The 19,386-nt window shown below is 47.7% G+C and overlaps 1 protein-coding gene across 3 annotated transcripts in view; it reads right to left on the bottom strand.

Annotated features, from left to right (window-relative positions):
• Positions 1–8,726, bottom strand: part of alpk2 (alpha-kinase 2) — a 57,370-nt gene extending 48,644 nt beyond the window's left edge. For all 3 annotated transcript variants that reach the window (XM_038790591.1, XM_038790590.1, XM_038790593.1), the window contains exon 1: positions 7,786–8,726. In XM_038790591.1, the coding sequence (XP_038646519.1) occupies positions 7,786–8,583 (798 nt within the window). In that variant the 5' untranslated portion in view covers positions 8,584–8,726. The remainder of the gene's footprint in view (positions 1–7,785) is intronic.
• Between the last annotated feature and the right edge of the window lie 10,660 nt (positions 8,727–19,386).

Here is a 19,386-nt window from a genome sequence, read left to right on the forward strand (position 1 = left end):
AGTGAGTGAGGCAATGAGGGAATGAGTGAAACAATGAGGATATTAGTGATTAGGAGTGGGTGAGGAGATGAAAAGATTACAGTGATTAGGAGTGTGTGAGGCAACGAGGAAATTACAGTGATTAGGAATGAGTGATGTAATGAGGATGTTACAGTGATTGGGAGTGAGGGAGGCAATGAGGAGATTCCAGTGGAGTGAATGACGAAATTAGGATAATACAGTGATTGGGATTGAGTGAGGCAATGAGGAGTTTACAGTTATTGGGAGTGAATGAGGTAATAAGGAGATTACAGTGATTGGGAGTGTATGAGGCTATAAGGAGAGCAGAGATTGGGATTTAGTGAGGCAATTTAGAGATTACTGTGATTAGGAGTGAGGGAGACAATGAGGAGATTACAGTGATTGGGAGTGAGTGAGGCAATGAGGATATTACAGTGATTGGGAGTGAGTGAGGCAATGAGGAGATTACAGTGATTGGGAGTGAGTGAGGCAATGAGGAGATTACAGTGATTGGGAGTGAGCAAGGCAATGAGGAGATTACTGACATTGGGATCGAGTGAGGCAATAAAGAGATAACAGAGATTGGGTTTGAGTGAGGCAATGAGGAGATTACAGAGACTGGGATTGAGCGAGGCAATGAGAAGATTACAGTGACTGTGAGTGAGTGAGGCAGAGGAGATTGCAGTGATTGGGATTGAGTAAAGCAATCAAATTTTTGTGATTAGGAGTGAGTAAGGCAATGGAGTGTCTTGAAAACAAGGATGTAAATTTTAACATCCGGATATTGCTTAGTTGGGAGCCAATATAGGGCAGCAAGCAAAAGGTACGGTTGGACTGGACCTTTTATGAATTAGGAGATGGGAACCAAAATTTAGATTACTTCAAGTGTACGGAAGGTTGAATTGAAGTGTTTGGCCGGGGGTGGGGCAGGGGGTAGTGTTGGAATAATGAAGTCTAGAATAAGCAAGGCCATTCCAATTGAGCTGAAGCAGAATGGTGCCGAGCAATGCCATGTAGATTGTAATTGACGGTTTTTGTGATCACTCATGGTGGTGAGTTACTCAAATAGCATGGTTAGAAGATTGGCTAATTAACAGGAAACTGTCAGCGTAAATGGGTAATTTTCAGGCTGGCAAACTGAAACTAGCGGAATGCAACAGCGATCAATACTAAGACTCAACTATTTAGGATCCATATTAATGAGTTGATAAAGGGATTGACTGTATTGTGGCCAAATTTGTTGACAATACAAAAATGTTATTTTTGGAAGATAAACAAGTTGTGAGAAGGATACTAAGAGCCTGAAAATAGGTCAAGTGAATGGTCGAAAGTGTGACAGATTGAGTGTTAGGTGTGAAAATGTGAGATTGCCCACTTTGGCAGGGAGAATAGAAAAGCAGAATATTATTTAAATGGAGGGAGATTGCAGAATGCTACAGTACACAGGTATCTGGGTATCCCCGTACATGAAATATAAATGTTAGCATGCAGTGCTATGAATAATTAGGAAGACAAATGGAAAGTTGGCCTTCATTGTAAGGGGGTTGGAATAGAGAAGTAGGGAAGCTCCAACTATACGGATGCTTTTTTAAAAATATAAATTTAGAGTACCCAATTATTTTTTTTCCAATTAAGGGGTAATTTAGCATGACTAATCCACCTAACTTGCACATTTTTGAGTTGTGGGGGTGAAACTCATGCAGATATGGGGAGAATGTGCAAACTCCACACGGACAGTGACCCAGAGTCGGGATTCAAACCCGGGTCCTCAGGCCATAAACTGTATGAATGCTATGATAATGGAGAAAAGAAAACATGGAATATATGCATGCAAATATTGGACTTTAAGAAGGCCTGAGTTTTATATTTTAAAATAGACACAAACTCCAAAGATGTCTGCCAATGAAGTTAGCCACTGAAAATAATGGCTGCAGAGTATTCCTCTAAGAATCCCTCTCTATCTCCAGACTAGGTACTTCCAAAAGCAACCAAAGATTGATTACCATCTCCAGTAAAGACTAAGCTACATAACAACTATAATCATCTCAAAGACCCTGGGTATAATTACCTAGATAGACTAGTGTATTCCAGGTTTCCAGTTGAAATATGCAACAAGGGGATTCAAAGCTGGCTGAGAGAGATGCCCAGGGCCTACCTGACTGCCCTGCAGGTCCGTGTGTGTATGTGCTATGAGAAAAAGCAGCTAGAAGTTTTCCACACTGAATGTACCATAAGCAGTGCCCCTGCAAAAGGAAATAATCATCTTTCACAGGAATATCTAAAAACTCTCACTCTGACTACGGAAGTTAACTAGCCAGTAAAAAAAGGATCACAGCTGGAAAAAAGAAATAAATATCTCTATCAAACCATAGAACACCCGAATCGAAGAATCAACGACTGGCCTGCAGAAGTCAACTATATTGGAATCAATTCTTTAATGCCGCAAAGCTTCTTCATTTATCCCTCGCAAGTCAAGGACTGTTCCAAACAACCTTTTATTTATATGTGGTGGACGCCATTCTCGAGGTGGATTTGCAGTACTCGATCGCCCCAACACCGGAGTTATTGACAGACAGAAAATAATTGCAAATGGAACACAAGTTCCTGTTGACGGGTAAGGCGGTGAGCCAGCTCTGGCCTTCAAGAGGGGCGTATTATGAGTATGGGGAGAAGGACAGTCATCTGTTGGCCACCAGCTGAGACGGTTGTCTGCCACCCAGGTGGTAGTGCAAGTTAGGGACTCGGGTGGCAGGTTGGTTTCTGTCGCAGAAAAGGCGAATGATGTATTTGAAGCCTACTACCATGGGTTGTATGAATCAGATTCTCCAGAAGAGGGTTCATCAGTGAAACGATGTTTGCTTGGATTGATCTTCTGGGAGTTAGAGCAGGAGAGAAGGCAGAAGATGGAGATGTCAATACGGCTGGGGGTGATTATGAACTGTATTAGGTCAATGCAGACGGGTAAAGCCACCGGGTCCAGATGGGTTTCCCATTGAATTTTACAAATAGTTTGCTGGTCAATTGGTCCGACTGCTTCTGGATACGTTTAATGATTCCACGTCCAATGAGGTACGGACAGCTAGACTGGTGATCTCCTTGTTGCTGAAGAAGGATAAGAATCCCATGGAATTTTGTTGCTAAATGTAGACGCTAAGTTGTTGGCTCAGGTTTTGGCAATGCGATTGGACCCCTGACTAACTGGGATGATCTTGAGGAGCAGACTGGATATGTTAAGGGTCAGCAGTTGTCCGCCACAATTAGGAGGTTGTTAACTATTGGGTTGTCGCCCTCATCAAGGACTGAACCAGAGGTGATTATTTCGATGGATGCAGAGAATGCATTTGAGAGGGTTGAGTGGGGGTATCTCTTTGAGATCCTTAGGCACCTTGGCTTCAGGCTAAAATTTATTTCATGGTTTAGGCTTTTGTACAGGGCCCCCACTGCGAGTGTACATACAAATGTCCTGAACTTGTGTTACTTCCAACTGAGCACGGGTACAAGCCCGTTGTCTCTGCTTTGTTTGCCTAAGCAATTGATCTGCTAACTTTTGCTTTGAGGTTGTCTACCACGTGGTGGGGGATAGAGTGTGGGGGGAGGGAGTCCTCATATGCGGACAATCAGTTACTATACATCATGGACCCACTTTCCAATGTGGGGAAGACAGTGAGGTTGCTCAGGAAGTTTGGCTTCTTTTTGGGGTTTAAGCTAAATCTGGGCAAGAGTGAATATTTTCTGGTGCACCCCCCGAGGGAGGGGAGCCTGCTGGGGAGTCTGTTCTTCTGTCTGGCCAGAATCAGCTTTTGGAATCTGGCCAGTCAGCTGTTAGCCACCAGCTGAGACGGCTGGCTGCCTCCCAGGAGATAGTGAATAGGGAAATGGTGGGAGCTCCTTGCGTAAAGGTGTGCGCACCTGAAAGTACCTGAATGCATTCCCTCTTGGGAATTCAAACTTCTCGAACAACTCATCTAGGTTGGTGAACATGCCTTACAAACAAAAGTAGATATAATTTTATTAACCCTACAAAAGAAGGTCTGGGAGACACTGGAATGAAACCAAAAACCTCAGGAGAATATACATCTTCACCACCTGTACCCTTCCTGCTAAGGTTAGAGGAACGGAATCCCACCTTTTCAGATCGGCTGTCATCCCATTATCCACTAGACTAGAAAACTTCAGTTCATGGAGCGTGGCCCAGTCATGGGGCAGAAACCAACCCGCCATACGAGTCCTTAACCTGCACTATCTCCTGGGACATGCTGGTAAGACTCCTCGGGTTCATAGGATGTTTTTGCAAAGGGATAGGCAGTCGGGGAGATTGGCATTACCTAACCTGTTGTGCTACTATTGGGCAGAAAATGTTGACGGGTGGTTCAAGGATCCGGACTCTATATGGGGGCGGTTGGAGGAGGTGCATACATTGGGGGGGGGGGGGGGGGGGGGGGGGTTTGAGGGCCCTGGTTATTGCATCACTCCCGTTTTCCCTTGCTAGATTCTCATTGAGTATGGTGGTGATAGCCCCTTTCAGGATTTGGAATCAGTTTGGGCAACACTTTAAACTGGGTTCCATGTCACTGCTGGCTCCGATTTGCAGCAACCATAGGTTTGTGCCGCCCAGCTTAAATTCCTCATCCAGGGCATGGGTGAATGAGGGGTTGGAGAGGTTGAGGGACTTATTCCTGGAAGGCATGTTCATCAACCTAGATGAGTTGTTCGAGAAGATCGAACTCCCAAGAGGAAATGCATTCAGGTACTTTCAGGTGCGCGCACTTTTACGCAAGGAGCTCCCACCGTTTCCCATGGTACTGTTGACTTTGCTTATGGATAGAGTCCTGTCCTTGGCCGAGTTAGGGGAGGCTAAAATTCTGGATGCTTATGGGCAGATATTGGCAACACAGCAGGCATCGTTGGAGGAAGTAAAGAGGAATTGGGAGAGTGAGCTGGGTTTGGCCTTTGAAGGAGGTGTGTGACTGAAATTCTTCACAGAGTCAACTTCACCTCATGTACGAGGCTAAGCCTCATTCAGTCGATGGTCGTACACCTGACTAGGGCGCATATAGGTGAGTACTTCTCAGGGGTGGAGGATAGGTGTGAGCTCTAAGGCAATGGTGAATCATATGCACATGTTTTTGCTTTGCCCAAGCCTGTTAGCTTCTGGGCCTCCTTTTTTGATACAACGTCAGGGATTTGGGGGATTCAACTGAAGCTGTTCCTGTTAGTGGCCATTTTTGGTGTTTCAGACTCGTCGGTGCTGCAGATGGGGACGAGGGCAGTTATTCTAGCCTTAGCCTCGCTAATAGCCTGAGGATAAGTTCTGCTTGGGTGGAGATCCCCGGTGCCATCTGACGCCTCAAAGAGGTTGGGGTCCAGGTGGAAATCGTGCACCTTGAGAAGATCAAATATACGATGAAGGAGTCGGTGGAAGGGTTCTACTCAAGGTGGCAGCCTTTCATTTCCATTTTCAGGGGCTGGTTACCATCAGCTGTATGGGGGGATTGATTTCTGTATTTTGATGAAGCTTTTCTTTTTGTTATGGGGTTGAGGGGGAGGGGAGGGGGACTAGGGGGCAGTTAGATGGGTGTTGTATTATTGTTGTTTGTGTTAGAATTAAAATCTTGTTTGAATAAAAATACATGTTTTTTAAAAGGATGTAAAGCCCATGTGTGTTACTTGCAGGGAAGTACCGACAAATAAGTCTAACTATGTCTTACTTGGGATACTTGCCTTAATTAGCTGAGGCATAGATTATAAATGCAGGGAGATTATGATAGAGCTGTATATAACACTCAGTAGGCTACAAATAGAGTACGGTGTGGAGTTCTGGTCACCACATTACAGGAAGGATGTGATTGCATTAGACAGGATGCAGAGCAGATTCACCAGGATGTTGCCTGGGCAGAAATGCTTCAGCTATGTAGAGAGGCTGGTTAGGATGGGGTTACTTTCCTTCGAGCAGAGAAGGCTGAGGGAGGACCTGACTAAGGTGCACAAAATTATGAGGGATTTAGATAGCGTAGATTGGAAGAAAAATATACCCAACACTAATTGCCCTTTGCACTGAGTGACTGGCTGGGCTGTTTCAGAACGCATTAAGAGCCAACCACATTGCTGTGAGCCTGGAATCACACCTTGGCCAGATCAGCTAAGGATGGCAGATATCCTTCCCTAAAGAAAAACAGTGAACCAGATGGGGTTTTACAACAACCAATGATAGTGTCATGTTATACAGGCATTTAAAGGGAAGCTAGAAAAGCATTTGAATTAGTAGCGAATAGATAGTTAAGGTGAAAGATATAGATGAAGAACAATGAAAGGATGCTTGAGTGGAACATAAATGTTGGCACACATGGTTGGGCCGAATGACCCAGGGCGCTATTCTCCGCTCCCAGGACTACGTGCCCGAGCCATTGTGAACGCCGCCGCGTTTCACGATAGCACAAACAGGTCCCGGGCACAACCGGGGGCCAGCATGGCGCTGGAGTGGTTCACGGCACTCCAATGTCCCTACGCGGTGCTGCAACAACCCACGCATGCGCAGTTGGGGGCAGCTCAATCCTGCGCATGCGCAGTTGGGCAGCGCCATCCTGCACATGCACGGGGAACTTCTTGCATGTGCCGGCCCCTCACCAACATGGCGCCGGTGTTCTGGGGCCGGCCGCAGAAGGAGGTAGGCCCGGGGCAGGAGAGGCCTGCCCGCCGATCGGTGGGCCCCGATCCCGGGCCAGACCCCATCGAAGTCCCCACCCGGTGAAGGAGCCCCCCACCCCACCTCACAGGCTGCCCCCCCACCAGCATTCCCACACAGTTCCCGCCGGCAGCGTTGGACAGCGCCGACGGGAACCTGTCGAGTCGGAGCGGCCGCTCGGCCCATCTGGGCTGGAGAATTGCCACTCGTGGTGATTCTCCGAGCGGCCTGGCGTGATTCGTGCGGCGCTGGTTTTGGTGGAGTGGGAGAATCACGTGTGGGGGTCGGGGCTGCGTGGCGCGATTCGCGTGGCGCCCGGCAATTCTCCCACCTGGCGTGGTGGGGGGGGGGGGGAGCATACCGCCCCCTGTTTCTGTGTCCTATAATATGGTATGTACGTGATCCTATGTAACATGTGGAAAGACGTTTACACAAGACTTATATATAAAATGCTTTGAGTAGAAATATATTTAGACCACCTATACAATTATGTGCAATGCACTCGATTCACTTTAATTCTAACCTTAAATCTATTGATCGACTCATTTTTGTTTGATTTAAATCCTTGATTCCGATATTCACTCTGCGATGTTCACTTCAGTCAGGGAACGCAACATGCAAACTCAAATGTCTTCCTCAAAAAACAGTAAGAAGTCTTACAACACCAGGTTAAAGTCCAACAGGTTTGTTTCAAACACGAGCTTTCGGAGCACGGCTCCTTCTTCAGGTGAATGGAAAGCCTTTCCATTCACCTGAAGAAGGAGCCGTGCTCCGAAAGCTCGTGTTTGAAACAAACCTGTTGGACTTTAACCTGGTGTTGTAAGACTTCTTACTGTGCTCACCCCAGTCCAACGCCGGCATCTCCACATCATTCCTCAAAAAAGGGGAGGCTGTCCCTGAGCAGTGCTTTCCTCTCAAGAGCGTGTTAATACTAAGGGGCAGAATCATTTGAGCAAGGTTTAAAGTTTTACTCTATAGTGTCCGTTGTTTACCTGCACGTGGTTGCCGTGAAGACTTGTTCTGGGAGTAAACTATCCTGTGCACTCTTACTTGTTTGCTATTCATCGCGTGATCTGTGTGATGCCCGGTGTTTCTGAACTTACCCCGGTTGGCCAAGTGTCAATGTTCTCCTCAGAGCCCATCCTTTCCAATTCTCCTTGTGGGCTCCCCGCCCGGCTGCCCTCCTGCCCGGGGGATTCTCGGTAAAATTCCTCCTTTTTCAAAACTCCCTCCCTTCCGACCTGGGTGACTCTCACTCCTTCAATGTCCAGATCGATCCCACTGTCCGATACCGATTCGGTTGTCTCTTCGCTTGGTGGACTACTGCAAGAGGTCACCTTTGCTCTGGTGGTCGGCGGGGACAAACCCTGGGGGGAGATGGGGCAAATTCCCTCGTCTCCTTCTGCAAGGGGGCTGCCCATTCCCAGAGCGGGGCCGCTTGGCGTCGCTGAGAAGTCGCCGGTGGGACACGTCCTCCCCCCAGTGTCTGGATGCGGCTGCCCCCCGGGGTGAGGAGCAGTCTCCAAGCCGCCGGCGGCCCGGGGCTGCTCGGGCTGACGGGTCAGTTTCACCTGGTCAGTTTCAGGCCACACTGGGGACCAGGTGGGGTGCAGCTGGTGCTGCCACAGCGCGTTGTCCTGCTCCCTCAGCACATCCGAGCACACCAGCAAGTCCCAGTAATAGTCGTCCTCAGCCGTATCTCCAGCACCACCGGCGGGCCAGCACTGCCGGACGCCGCCCTGGGCGAGATCCTCACCGCCAGCCGCCCGGGAAAGTTTCATCCAACTTGTGGGGTCTCCCCTCGGAGAGGCAGCCCGGATCCCCTCTCCCAGAGGGGGGAAGCTCTGGGCAGCAGCTCCGCTCTCTCGCACATCCTCCAGCCCTCCGTGGCTCTTCACCATATTTGGGAGGCAGGGGGCAGCCGGCGGGATTCCCTCCGAACTTTCTGCCGCCTGCCCGCCGGCTTCTGTCCCCTCGCTCAGTGGCTGGCCTCGATTTCCAGCCGAGTGGATTTTAGCGGTAGCGTTTGAAAGTCGATCCGTTGAGCTTTTGCAGGAACGCCCCCGGCGAATCGCACCATCCGCTTCGGGCGACTTCTCGGCGTCCTTTCTCTCTTGCAACTTCTGCATCATTCTTTGCCTTACCTGAGCTTCCGTGACCAAGCCAACTTGCAAGAAGGAGGAGCAGATGGCGATCCCCTTTGAGTTCCTGGCAGACACTTGATAGACCGCGGAGTCCTCTTCAGTGCATCTAAAAGTCAATGAGAGACTTACTGAGGGTAATCATTGGGAAAGCTGCATGTGGCCCGTGAGGTGGGGCTAACCATTCCAAATTCACGGTCGAATTTATGTTTGATACGCAATAGGTAAGTTTCCAACCCTTCAAATAAATGTACAATTCTCAATTATGATCAGTGTTGTGCCATCCTCGGATAATACCAAACTTCTTATGCCAAACGAATTTAATCGGCAATGTATCAAGAGACATTTTCAAATGGCTGACAAAGACAACGAGCATGTCCAAAGTGTCCATGGTGACTCTTAGAAGTAAGATCTGGCTGGATGGGTTTGACCTCCAGAACAAAACGATGGACCTAAATAGCGGGAGGTTGCAATCCCAGCAGTAATAGAATGGTTAGCAAGTGACCCATGTTCTAGTAGTGGGGGCTGACCAAATAATTCACCACAGACAAGATCACACCCATTATGGTCACTTTACCATGAAAGATGTTCAACATGTTTATATATACACAGCATTTATGATACATGCACTCTCACAGATACACTGTCATTAGGAATGCAGTACAATATGTAAGGGAAGGGCAGGTTGTTTCCAGAAGCACACTTATCTCTGTGGCCTCTTATGTCACCTGTAAGTGACAGATGGTTATCGATTGAAACTTATCACTAAGTGAATAAAGAACTCAGTGGATTATTTTCTATCCATGGAATGTTTTGCCACAAGGCAATGCTGAGGCAGAGACTGCTGTTTCAGAGAAAGTTGGATCAATATTTGAAGTACAGAAAATCACAAAAGCATGGTGCAGTAGGATGATTGATTGAATACACTAGCAAAATCGCTGGCTTTTAAAGCAGACCAAGCAGGCCAGCAGCATGGTTCGATTCCCGTACCAGCCTCCCCGGACAGGCGCCGGAATATGGCGACAAGGGGCTTTTCACAGTAACTTCATTGAAGCCTACTCATGACAATAAGCAATTTTCAATTTTCAATTTCAAAGAGTGACTCGAGGACTGATGCAACATCCACGTTTCTATGGCTACATCTTGCAGAACTAGGTGCATAAATGATTTTGCATCTCTGGGTTTTAATTGTTATTAAGTATAGAAATTCTTTGGAGAAAAGTATACTGGTTTGGAAACTGGTGGTCTGTGCATTTTACAGACATTAGTGGAGACAGGCCAAAACTCTCATTGCAATTTTCATTAATTGATGTCAACTTTAAGTTAATACCTTACAAGTCTAAAGTCAACAGATGGTTTATGCAACATACACGGGGCATGAGCTCTATTTATAGCACATGGTGTGTGATTGGAAATGGACACCATGACTGATTAGTGTGTTTTGAAAGGAAGTTGCGGCTGTCTTAGGAATTTTCCACATACAAAGATGGATGAACAACTTCTGAGATCAAAAAAATTATATAGCGCGCTGAGTATTGGCTGAACTTTATTTTATCACCTGACCTGTGGGTATCAAGTTAAGAGTGTAAACAGAATGTGAGAACACAGATTTTTTCATGAAGGAAGACAGGGTGTTGAGACATGGAGGTGATTTATAAGTGAGGGAAGCCAAAGTAACAGAATCATTGAATGACGGAACAGAGAAGCACTTTGGTAAAGCTATCCATTTAGGTACACTCCCCTGCTCCTTCCTCACAGCCCCTGTGTTTTTCTTGCCTTTCAAGTATCTATTTAATTTCTTTTGAATGTCTGCATTGAATTTTCTTCCACCAGCCTTTCAAGCAATGCATTTTGATCACAACATGCCATATAACAAAACTGTTTCTCACAATGCCTCTGGTTCTTTTGCCAATCAGTTTAAATCTGTGTCCTCTGATTCGTGACAGTTTATTTACTGTATCAAAACTGTTCATGATTTTAAATATCTCTATCAAATTTCCTCTTAACCCTCACTACTCCAGAAATGTTCCCAGCTTCTCCAGCCTCTCTTCATAACTAAAGTTCCTCAGCCAATCTGGTAAATCTTTTCTACTTCCTGTTAAAATCAAGAAACATTTTGAATTCGAGTGCATAGAGAAATGGAAAATGCCAAAACTAGCATTGGAGTCTTGGGTGAACCGCAATTTTCTCTAATTTAGCAGTGGAGAGAATTCAATTATGATCTTCGCCCCTCGAACACCATTATCTTTCCACTGATTCTATGCACTTCTCTGAATATTGTCAGACTGAACCCAATTGTTTGCGACATTGGCATCTCACTCAGTTCCACAATCCTATTCGTCACAACACTCTCCTCTGGCTTTATGACCGGCAAGATGCTGCTGAAACCTTTTTATCGACCTATGTCATCCCCAAACACAATTATTTCACTACTTCCATCAAGGACCCTCCTGTATACTGCAGGTCCTCCAAAGATCTGCTGTTTAGATCCTATCCCTCTCTGATTCCTACTCGCCTTTTATCCTTCTTCTTGCTGATCTACATTGGCTCCTGGTTCCCCAAAGCCTTCTATTTAAAATTGTCATCCTTGTCTTTAAGTCTCTTAATAACATTGCTGTCTATCACCAAAACCTCCTCCAACTGTGCACCTTCTTTCACCTCTCCGCTACTTCAACTCTGACCTTCTATAAATATCCCCTCTCCCACACCCAGATAACTAGACCACTAGCAGCTGTACCTTCAGGCAATTACTCTCTTACCTACTTACTGAGATTCTTACCTAGATCCTTCCATCTTCCTCTTTTCATTCAAGACATTCCTTTCAAACTAGTTCATTGACAAAGTTATTGGCTACTCTTCCATATACCTCCTTCTTTGGTTTGGCATCCATTTATTTCTTATGATATCTCTCTGAAACACCTTTGGATATTTTCTAAGTTAAAGGTGCTAAATGCAAGTTGTTATTATATGACAATTACTTTGGTTAAAACTAATGATAAGTTTAACACCTAAACATAATATAATTTCATTTCATGTTCACAATGCTGCACAAATTTACAGCAGATGCCTTGACAGAGTCAAAGTGAAATGGTTTTGGAATGTCCTGTGCACACTGAATACTTAGTGGTAAGAATCAATATTACCTGTTTTTGAGAAGAGCATGTATTGTACTAAGTAATGTTCAATCACTGGCCAATAAAGATGCAAGATGCCACAGGGTAGGTAGGTTACCAATAGTTACTCTGATGATCAGGATTAGGCAGCGAACTGAGAGAGTGAACTATCAATGAGAGATTTCTATCCATTTATTCTTCTCAATCTTCATCATACTCTGATTAAAGTAATGATGCATCTCATCTCCAAAGTCATTACCTTTGTTTTGGGGAGAGTTTAAACTCATTTCATTGCACAAGCTCAATCAGAATTAAGCATTAGAGAGAAGAACGAAAGTCTATAAAGGACGAGGAGGAACAAACAGCATTAAAAGAAGAAATAGTCCAGACATAGGAGAAATCAAGCAAGTGAACATTTCAAGGTGCACTAAAGTTTGGAGTGCATGTGCATAGCTGCATGGAATGTGACAAATAAGATGGGTGTGCTGCAGGTACCAGGTGCATTTGGAGTTATGATCTGGTAGCAATAGCAAAATGCTGGCTCAAATAAGGGCAGGATGGAACTGAACATTCCTGGCTGTAATGGATTATGATCAAATAGGGGTGGAACAAAAGAAGGGCTGGTAGGATGGATCAACGTCCATGCCTACTTGTCACAATGATAAAAATTATTATTTTAACAGCACCCTGGACAACATTATGGCTCTGGCTGACAACAGGCAAGTAACATTTGCACCACACAAGTGCGTTCTCCAACAAGAGAGAATTTAACAATCTTACCTTGACATTCATTTGCATTACCATTGCTTAGCCCCCCACCATTGATATCCTGGGGGTGGGGATAAGGGAGGGGGTGCGGTCACTATTCACAGAAGTTAACTAGACCATTTGTGTAAATACTGCAGCTATAAGAGTGAGTCAGAGGCTAGGTGCCGGTTCAGCTGTTGGCTAGATAGCTGGTTTATGCTGCAGAGTGAGGCCAGCAGTGTGGGCTGAGGTTATTCATGAAGAACTTTAACCCTTGCCTGAGGTGATTAAATCACCACCAGTCAGATTTCCCTCTCAAAGGGGAAAGCAGCTTCTGGTCATCTAGAACTATGGTGACTTTATCCTTATTCTATGTTGAGTAACTCACCCCTTGACTCATAAAAGCATTTCTACAGTTTACAAGTCACTGGTTTAATTGAATACTTCCAACTTGCCCAGATTCAGCTTCAATAACACTCAAGAAACTTGACACCACGGAGGACAATGCAACCCACTTGATTGGCACCCATTTCCTGTCGTAAACATTCAGATAATTTAATAATCTTTATTGTCACAAGTAGGCATACATTAACACTGCAAGTTGCAGTGAAAAGCCCCTAGTCGCCACATTCCGGCGCCTGTCCGGGTACACGGAGGGAGAATTCAGAATGTCCAAATTACCTAACAGCATGTCTTTTTGGGACTTTTGGGAGGAAACCCATGCAGACACAGGGAGAACATGCAGGTTCTGCAAAGACAGTGATCCAAGCCGGGAATCCATCCTGGGACTCTGGCGGTGAAGCCACAGTGCTAACCACTGTGCTACCGTGCCACCCACTCCGTTTGCTTCATGATTGCAGTGTCTATCTATGAGTTGCATTGAAGTAAAAGGTAAAAACGCCTTTAACAGCATCTTCTAAACCCATAACCTTTACCACCTGAATGAACATGAGAAGCTGGTGCATGTGAACACCAGCCACCTGCATGACATGCTCAAAATCACACACCACCCCAACTTGGAAATATACAACAACACCGTCACTGTTTCTAGGCCAGAACCCTGGAACTCCCTTCCTAACAGCACTGGTGGTGTACCTGCACCACATGGACTGCAGAAGTTTAAGAAGGCAGCTTAATCCTTAAGTGTGTTTTAGTGAGAGAGCATTGGGAAACACTGAACATATCTTTGGGTTTATAGTAATTATGGAAAAGGGTAAAGCAAAGGTGAAGATACTCAAATGGAGATGGGCTAAATTCAATGTATTGAAAAGGAGTCTGGCCAGTTAAATTGCAAACTAAGATTGTCAAGTAAAACATTAAATGAGCAATGGGACACCTTCAGGGAGGAGACAATTCAGGTTCAAACTACGGGGGAAAAGCAAAGTCATCCAAAGATACCGCACCCTGAGTGACTAAAGGAATTCGGATTCAAATGAGAAAGAAGAAGGAGGCTTATGATAAATATCAGGTTAATAACATGGAAGAGAGTTTAGCTGAATGCAGAGGAGAACTGGAAAAGGAAATAAAAGGGGCAAAGAAAATGTGCAAGAAAAGATTCGCATTTAGTATTTTTATAAATCATGAAAGTCTGATAAATAGTAAAAGGAAAGTCAAAGTTAATGTGGGGCTGATTAAGAGTGTGACAGGAAACCTTCCTGTGACTGTAGAGGACGTGGGTGAGACACCTTTTTTTAAAATTTAGAGTACCCAATTCATTTTTATCCAATTAAGGGGCAAATTTAGCATGGCCAATCCACCTACCCTTCACATCTTTGGGCTGTGGGGGTGAAACCCATGCAAATACGGGGATTATGTGCAAACTCCACACGGACAGTGACCCAGAGCCAGGATCGAACCTGGAAACTCGGCGCCGGTGGGTGAGACACTTAATGAGTACTTGCATTTGTCTTCACTAAAGTAGAGGATGCTGTCAATATTATTTTAAGTGGAAAGAGGTAGAATTGGACTAGATACAAATGGAGAAAGAGGAGGTATTTAAATGGTTGTGCTCAAAGTGGAAAGTCCAAATGGGATGCATTTAATATTGCTGATGGAAATAAGCGTGGAAATAATGGAGGCTTTGGCTACACTCTATCAATTTTATGTATTTTATGGTGTGGTGCTAGAGGAATGGGGAGCCACAAATGATGCACTCCTGTTTTAGAAATGGAGAGGTATAAGCCAGGCAACCATGCCCAGTAACTCAATGTAATGGAAAAGGTGTGGCAGGAAAGTCAGTAACCAGTAGACACCCATTTAAGGTAATTGACAAAATACCCGGGAGTTGAAATTAATTTGCTTTAAGCAATGAAATATTATAATGTGAAATTGCATTGCTTGAAAAGGTAGTGGAAGAAAATTCTGTAGTAATTTTCTACTTAAAAGAGAAAATAAACTCAAAGCTCTTGGGAAAGTGTAGGAGGGTAAAGCTAATAGACAGATTTTTCAAAGATCTGACCCCAGTATGATGGGTCAAATGGCACCGTTCTGTGCAGCATGATATGCCTTAACAGAAGGTGACTGATGTTGTGGGAGAATTTTCTGATCATTTTAGAATTAGCCAGTAATGCTTATTGAATTCAAAGATGTTGATTAATTCTGGTCTCTCTGACCGAAAGGATTATTATCTGTTCAGCTGGTTGCTTTGAATATATCATTGCAATTCATTGTTTCAATTAAACTAATTGAAACAAATAATAATAATAACAATCTTTATTGTCACAAGTAGGCATACATTAACACTGTAATGAAGTTACCGTAAAAAGCTCCCAGTTGCCACATTCCGGCGCCTGACCGGGTACACAGAGGGAGAATTCAGAATGTCCAAATTACCTAACAGCACATCTTTCGGGACTTGTGGGAGGAAACGTACCCTGAGGAAATCCATGCAGACATGGGGAGAATGTGCAGACTCTGCACGCACAGTGACCCAAGCCGGGAATCGAACCTGGGACCCTGGCGCTGTGATGCAACAGTGCTAGCTACTGTGCCGCCCAGATAGCGGAAGGGAAGAACAAAAATACAGGTCATAAATTAGTGGTGGTAGATGAATACTTAAAACATTCATAGAAAATTCTTCACCTCAATTATTTAGGGTAGGCACTAACACAGAATGAAAATTTAAAAACGAGTTCATGATTGTCTATTAAAATAGTGGTCAAATAGTTCCGGTTGCGGCTATGCGAGCTAAGCCGCACGTTCGCCAGCTCCTGCCAGGAACGGACTTTTGGGCTCTTTTTAGGGCCCCCAGCGGTTCTTATTCGACGATTCCCGACGTGGGAAGGAGTCAGCAGCATTTCCCCAGCGGTATATGGCCTGGACCAGGAGTGGGGCAAGCAAGATAGCGGTGGCATCGCCAAAGAAAAAGCGAGGGAAGAAGCACAAGATGGCGGCCGGCAGAGACCTAGAGACATGGAGGCAGTGGGCGCAAGAGCAGCAGGAGACTCTCCAGCACTGCTTTCGGGAGCTCAAAGCGGAGCTGCTAGAGCCGTTGAAGGCTTCCATTGACAAGCTGCTGGAGACTCAGACAGCCCAGGGGGTGGCAATCTGGGAGATCCGACAGCAGGCCTCTGAAAGAGAGGATGAGGCCTCAGCCCTCGCAGTAAAGGTGGAGATGCATGAGGCGCTCCATAAAAAGTGGCAGGAGCGGTTCGAGGAGATGGAGAACCGGTCGAGGCAGAAACATTTGCGGATCCTGGGCCTCCCGGAGGGGCTGGAGGGGTCAGACCTGGGGACCTACATGGTCGTCCTGCTGAATTCGCTGATGGGAGCTGGGTCCTTCCAGGGGCCCCTGGAGCTGGAGGGGGCCCACAGAACACTGGCAAGAAGACCCAAGCCGAATGAGCCGCCATGGGCGGTGCTGGTGCAGTTCCACCGGTTCGTTGACCGGGAGTGTGTGCTCAGGTGGGCCAAGGAGGAGCGGAGTAGCAGGTGGGAGAACGCGGTGGTGCAGATCTACCAGGACTGGAGTGTGGAGGTGGCTAAGCGGAGGGCCGGGTACAACCGGACGAAGGCGGTGCTACACAGCAAAGGAGTGAAGTTTGGCATGTTGCAGCCGGCGCGTTTGTGGGTCACCTACAAGGACCGACACTTTTACTTCGAGTCCCCGGAGGAGGCGTGGGCCTTTGTGCAGGCCGAGAAGTTGGACTCAAACTGAGGGTTGGGTGCGGGAGTCTGTTTGTAACTGTGTTATTTTCTGGGGGGGGCTTTCTGTTTAATGCTGGTTCTGTGTTGTTTTCAGGGCGGGCGGGGCACTGTCTTTTTGCGTGGGTTTGGTGGATGGGCTCGAGGCGGGGGGTAGACTTGCAGAGTGGGGAGCTGATGGTGGGAAGGGGGCTGGGGCCCTGCGAGGGGCTTGGGCCGACAATGGGAGCTGCCTTAGAGGAGGCGGGGTCGGGCACGTGGAAAGCGCGGGCTTTTTCCCGCGCTGAGGGTTGATGGGGGCAGGGTCGGAGCTGAGAAGCGCGGGCTTTTTTCCCGCGTGAGAGCGGGAGAGGGAGGAGAGCCTGCTGGTGGGCACTGTGGAGGAGGGGTAGCCCCACGCTGGGAGGGGTCGGAGGAGTGGCGGGAGTTGCCGGGGTCAGCAGGAGTCAACTGGCTTACAAGAGTACTATGGAGGGAGTAACGCGGCTAGGAGAGGTCCGAGCTTGGGGGGAGGGGGGGGGTGGTGTGGGGGGTGGGGGGTACCGAGTTGCTGCTGGAATGGCCAGGAAATTGCTGGAGTATGCAGGGGGGGTCGAGATGGGGGTTTGCCGCCGTGGGGAACGGGCCGAGCGGGGGACGCTGGCCAGTGGCGGGCAGGGGAAGGGTTATGGATAGTCAGCGGGGGAGGGGGGCAGGGAGCCCCCTGATCCGGCTGATAACTTGAAATGTGAGGGGACTGAATGGCCGGTCAAATGGGCCCGTGTGTTTACGCACCTGAAGGGGCTGAAGGCGGACATGGCCATGTTTCAGGAGACGCACCCGAAGGTGACGGACCAGGTTAGACTGAGGAAGGGATAGGTAGGCCAAGTGTTTCATTCAGGGCTGGATGCAAAAAATCGGGGGGGGGGGGTTGCGATCCTGGTGGGAAAGAGGGTGTCGTTTGAGGCGTCAAATGTGGTGGCGGACAGCGGCGGGAGGTATGTGATGGTGAGTGGCAAGCTGCAGGGGGAGTGGGTGGTGTTGGTTAACGTATACGCCCCGAACTGGGACGATGCGGGTTTTATGCGGCGCATGTTGGGCCGCATTCCAGATCTGGAGAAGGGGTGTGTGGCGCTAACAATTATAGTCAAAGACGAGAGACAAGTTCAATCGAAGCTTTATTGCTGTGTGATGCTATTCCTCTGGCTGCAACTGAAGCCGAGAGTCTGAGTGACTCACACGCATATTTATACACAAGCTCCCTGTGGGCGGAGCTAGCCGGCAGGGGCTTACCGGAGGAACCTGTATTACAGGTACAGCCATACATCCCCCTACTGCAAGTATGCATATCTACAGTGGTTATCACCACATTCACCCCCTGTAAAAAATGAGTCCGGCGGGGGTGTCGCATAACTATGATACAAAGGATGAAATATTAACAACAGGGTCCAAACAAAGAAAACCAAGAGTCCATCCGGTCAGCAGGTTACAGGTTGAGCCGAACCGGCGGTCGAATGTTCTGCTGTGATCGGCGTAGCTCTGGTGGCGACGTCGGTGCAGGTGCTGGCGGTGTTGGTGCTGGCTGCTGGCGGGATGACTCCGAGAGCAAGCCAAAATATTCTGTGTCCTCCAGTGTGGGCAGGGGGTCGAGGGATGGACCTGGTGGGGCCAAATAGGGGGGCGCCGGGGAAAAGAGGGTGGCGCGGGGGGGGAAAAAGGGGCGTGGGCATGGGATTGGCACCTGAGGGAGCCAGGTCCTGGAGCGAGACTGTGTCGTGGCGGCCGTCGGGGAACTCCACGTAGGCATACTGAGGGTTGGCGTGGAGAAGGCGTACTTTGTCCACCAGGGGTTCCGCCTGGTGGTGCCGGACATGCCTACGGAGAAGGACTGGGCCTGGAGACGTGAGCCACGTCAGGAGTGACACCCCGGATGTAGACTTCCTAGGGAAGGCAGAAACGCGTTCATGGGGTGTACTGTTAGTTGCGGTGCACAGTAGTGACCGAATGAAATGGAGCGGGTCAGGGAGGACCTGCTGCCAGCGAGCGGCTGGGAGGTTCCTGGACCGTAGGACCAGCTGGACGGCCCTCCATACCGTCCCGTTCTCCCTCTCTACCTGCCCGTTTCCCCGGGGGTTGTAGCTGGTCGTCCTGCTGGAGGCGATACCCCTGCTGAGCAGGAAATGACGCAGCTCATCGCTCATGAACAAGGATCCCCTGTCACTGTGGATGTAGTCGGGGAAACCGAACAGGGTGAAAATGGAATCCAGGGCCTTGATGACGGTGGCAGACATCATATCCGGGCATGGGATGGTGAAGGGGAACCTAGAAAATTCATCGACCACACTAAGGATATACGTGTTGCGGTCGGTGGAGGGGAGGGGCCCTTTGAAGTCCATGCTGAGGCGTTCAAAGGGGCGGGACGCTTTCACCAGGCGCGCGCGATCTGGCCGGTAGAAGTGCGGCTTGCACTCGGCACAGATCTGGCAGTCTCTGGTGACTGTCCGTACTTCCTCGACGGAGTAGGGCAGATTGCGGGCTTTGATTAGATGGTACAGTCGTGTGACCCCCGGGTGGCAAAGGC

This window comes from Scyliorhinus canicula, chromosome 3 (assembly GCF_902713615.1).
Source record: "Scyliorhinus canicula chromosome 3, sScyCan1.1, whole genome shotgun sequence".
Classification (NCBI taxonomy): Eukaryota; Metazoa; Chordata; class Chondrichthyes; order Carcharhiniformes; family Scyliorhinidae; genus Scyliorhinus; species Scyliorhinus canicula.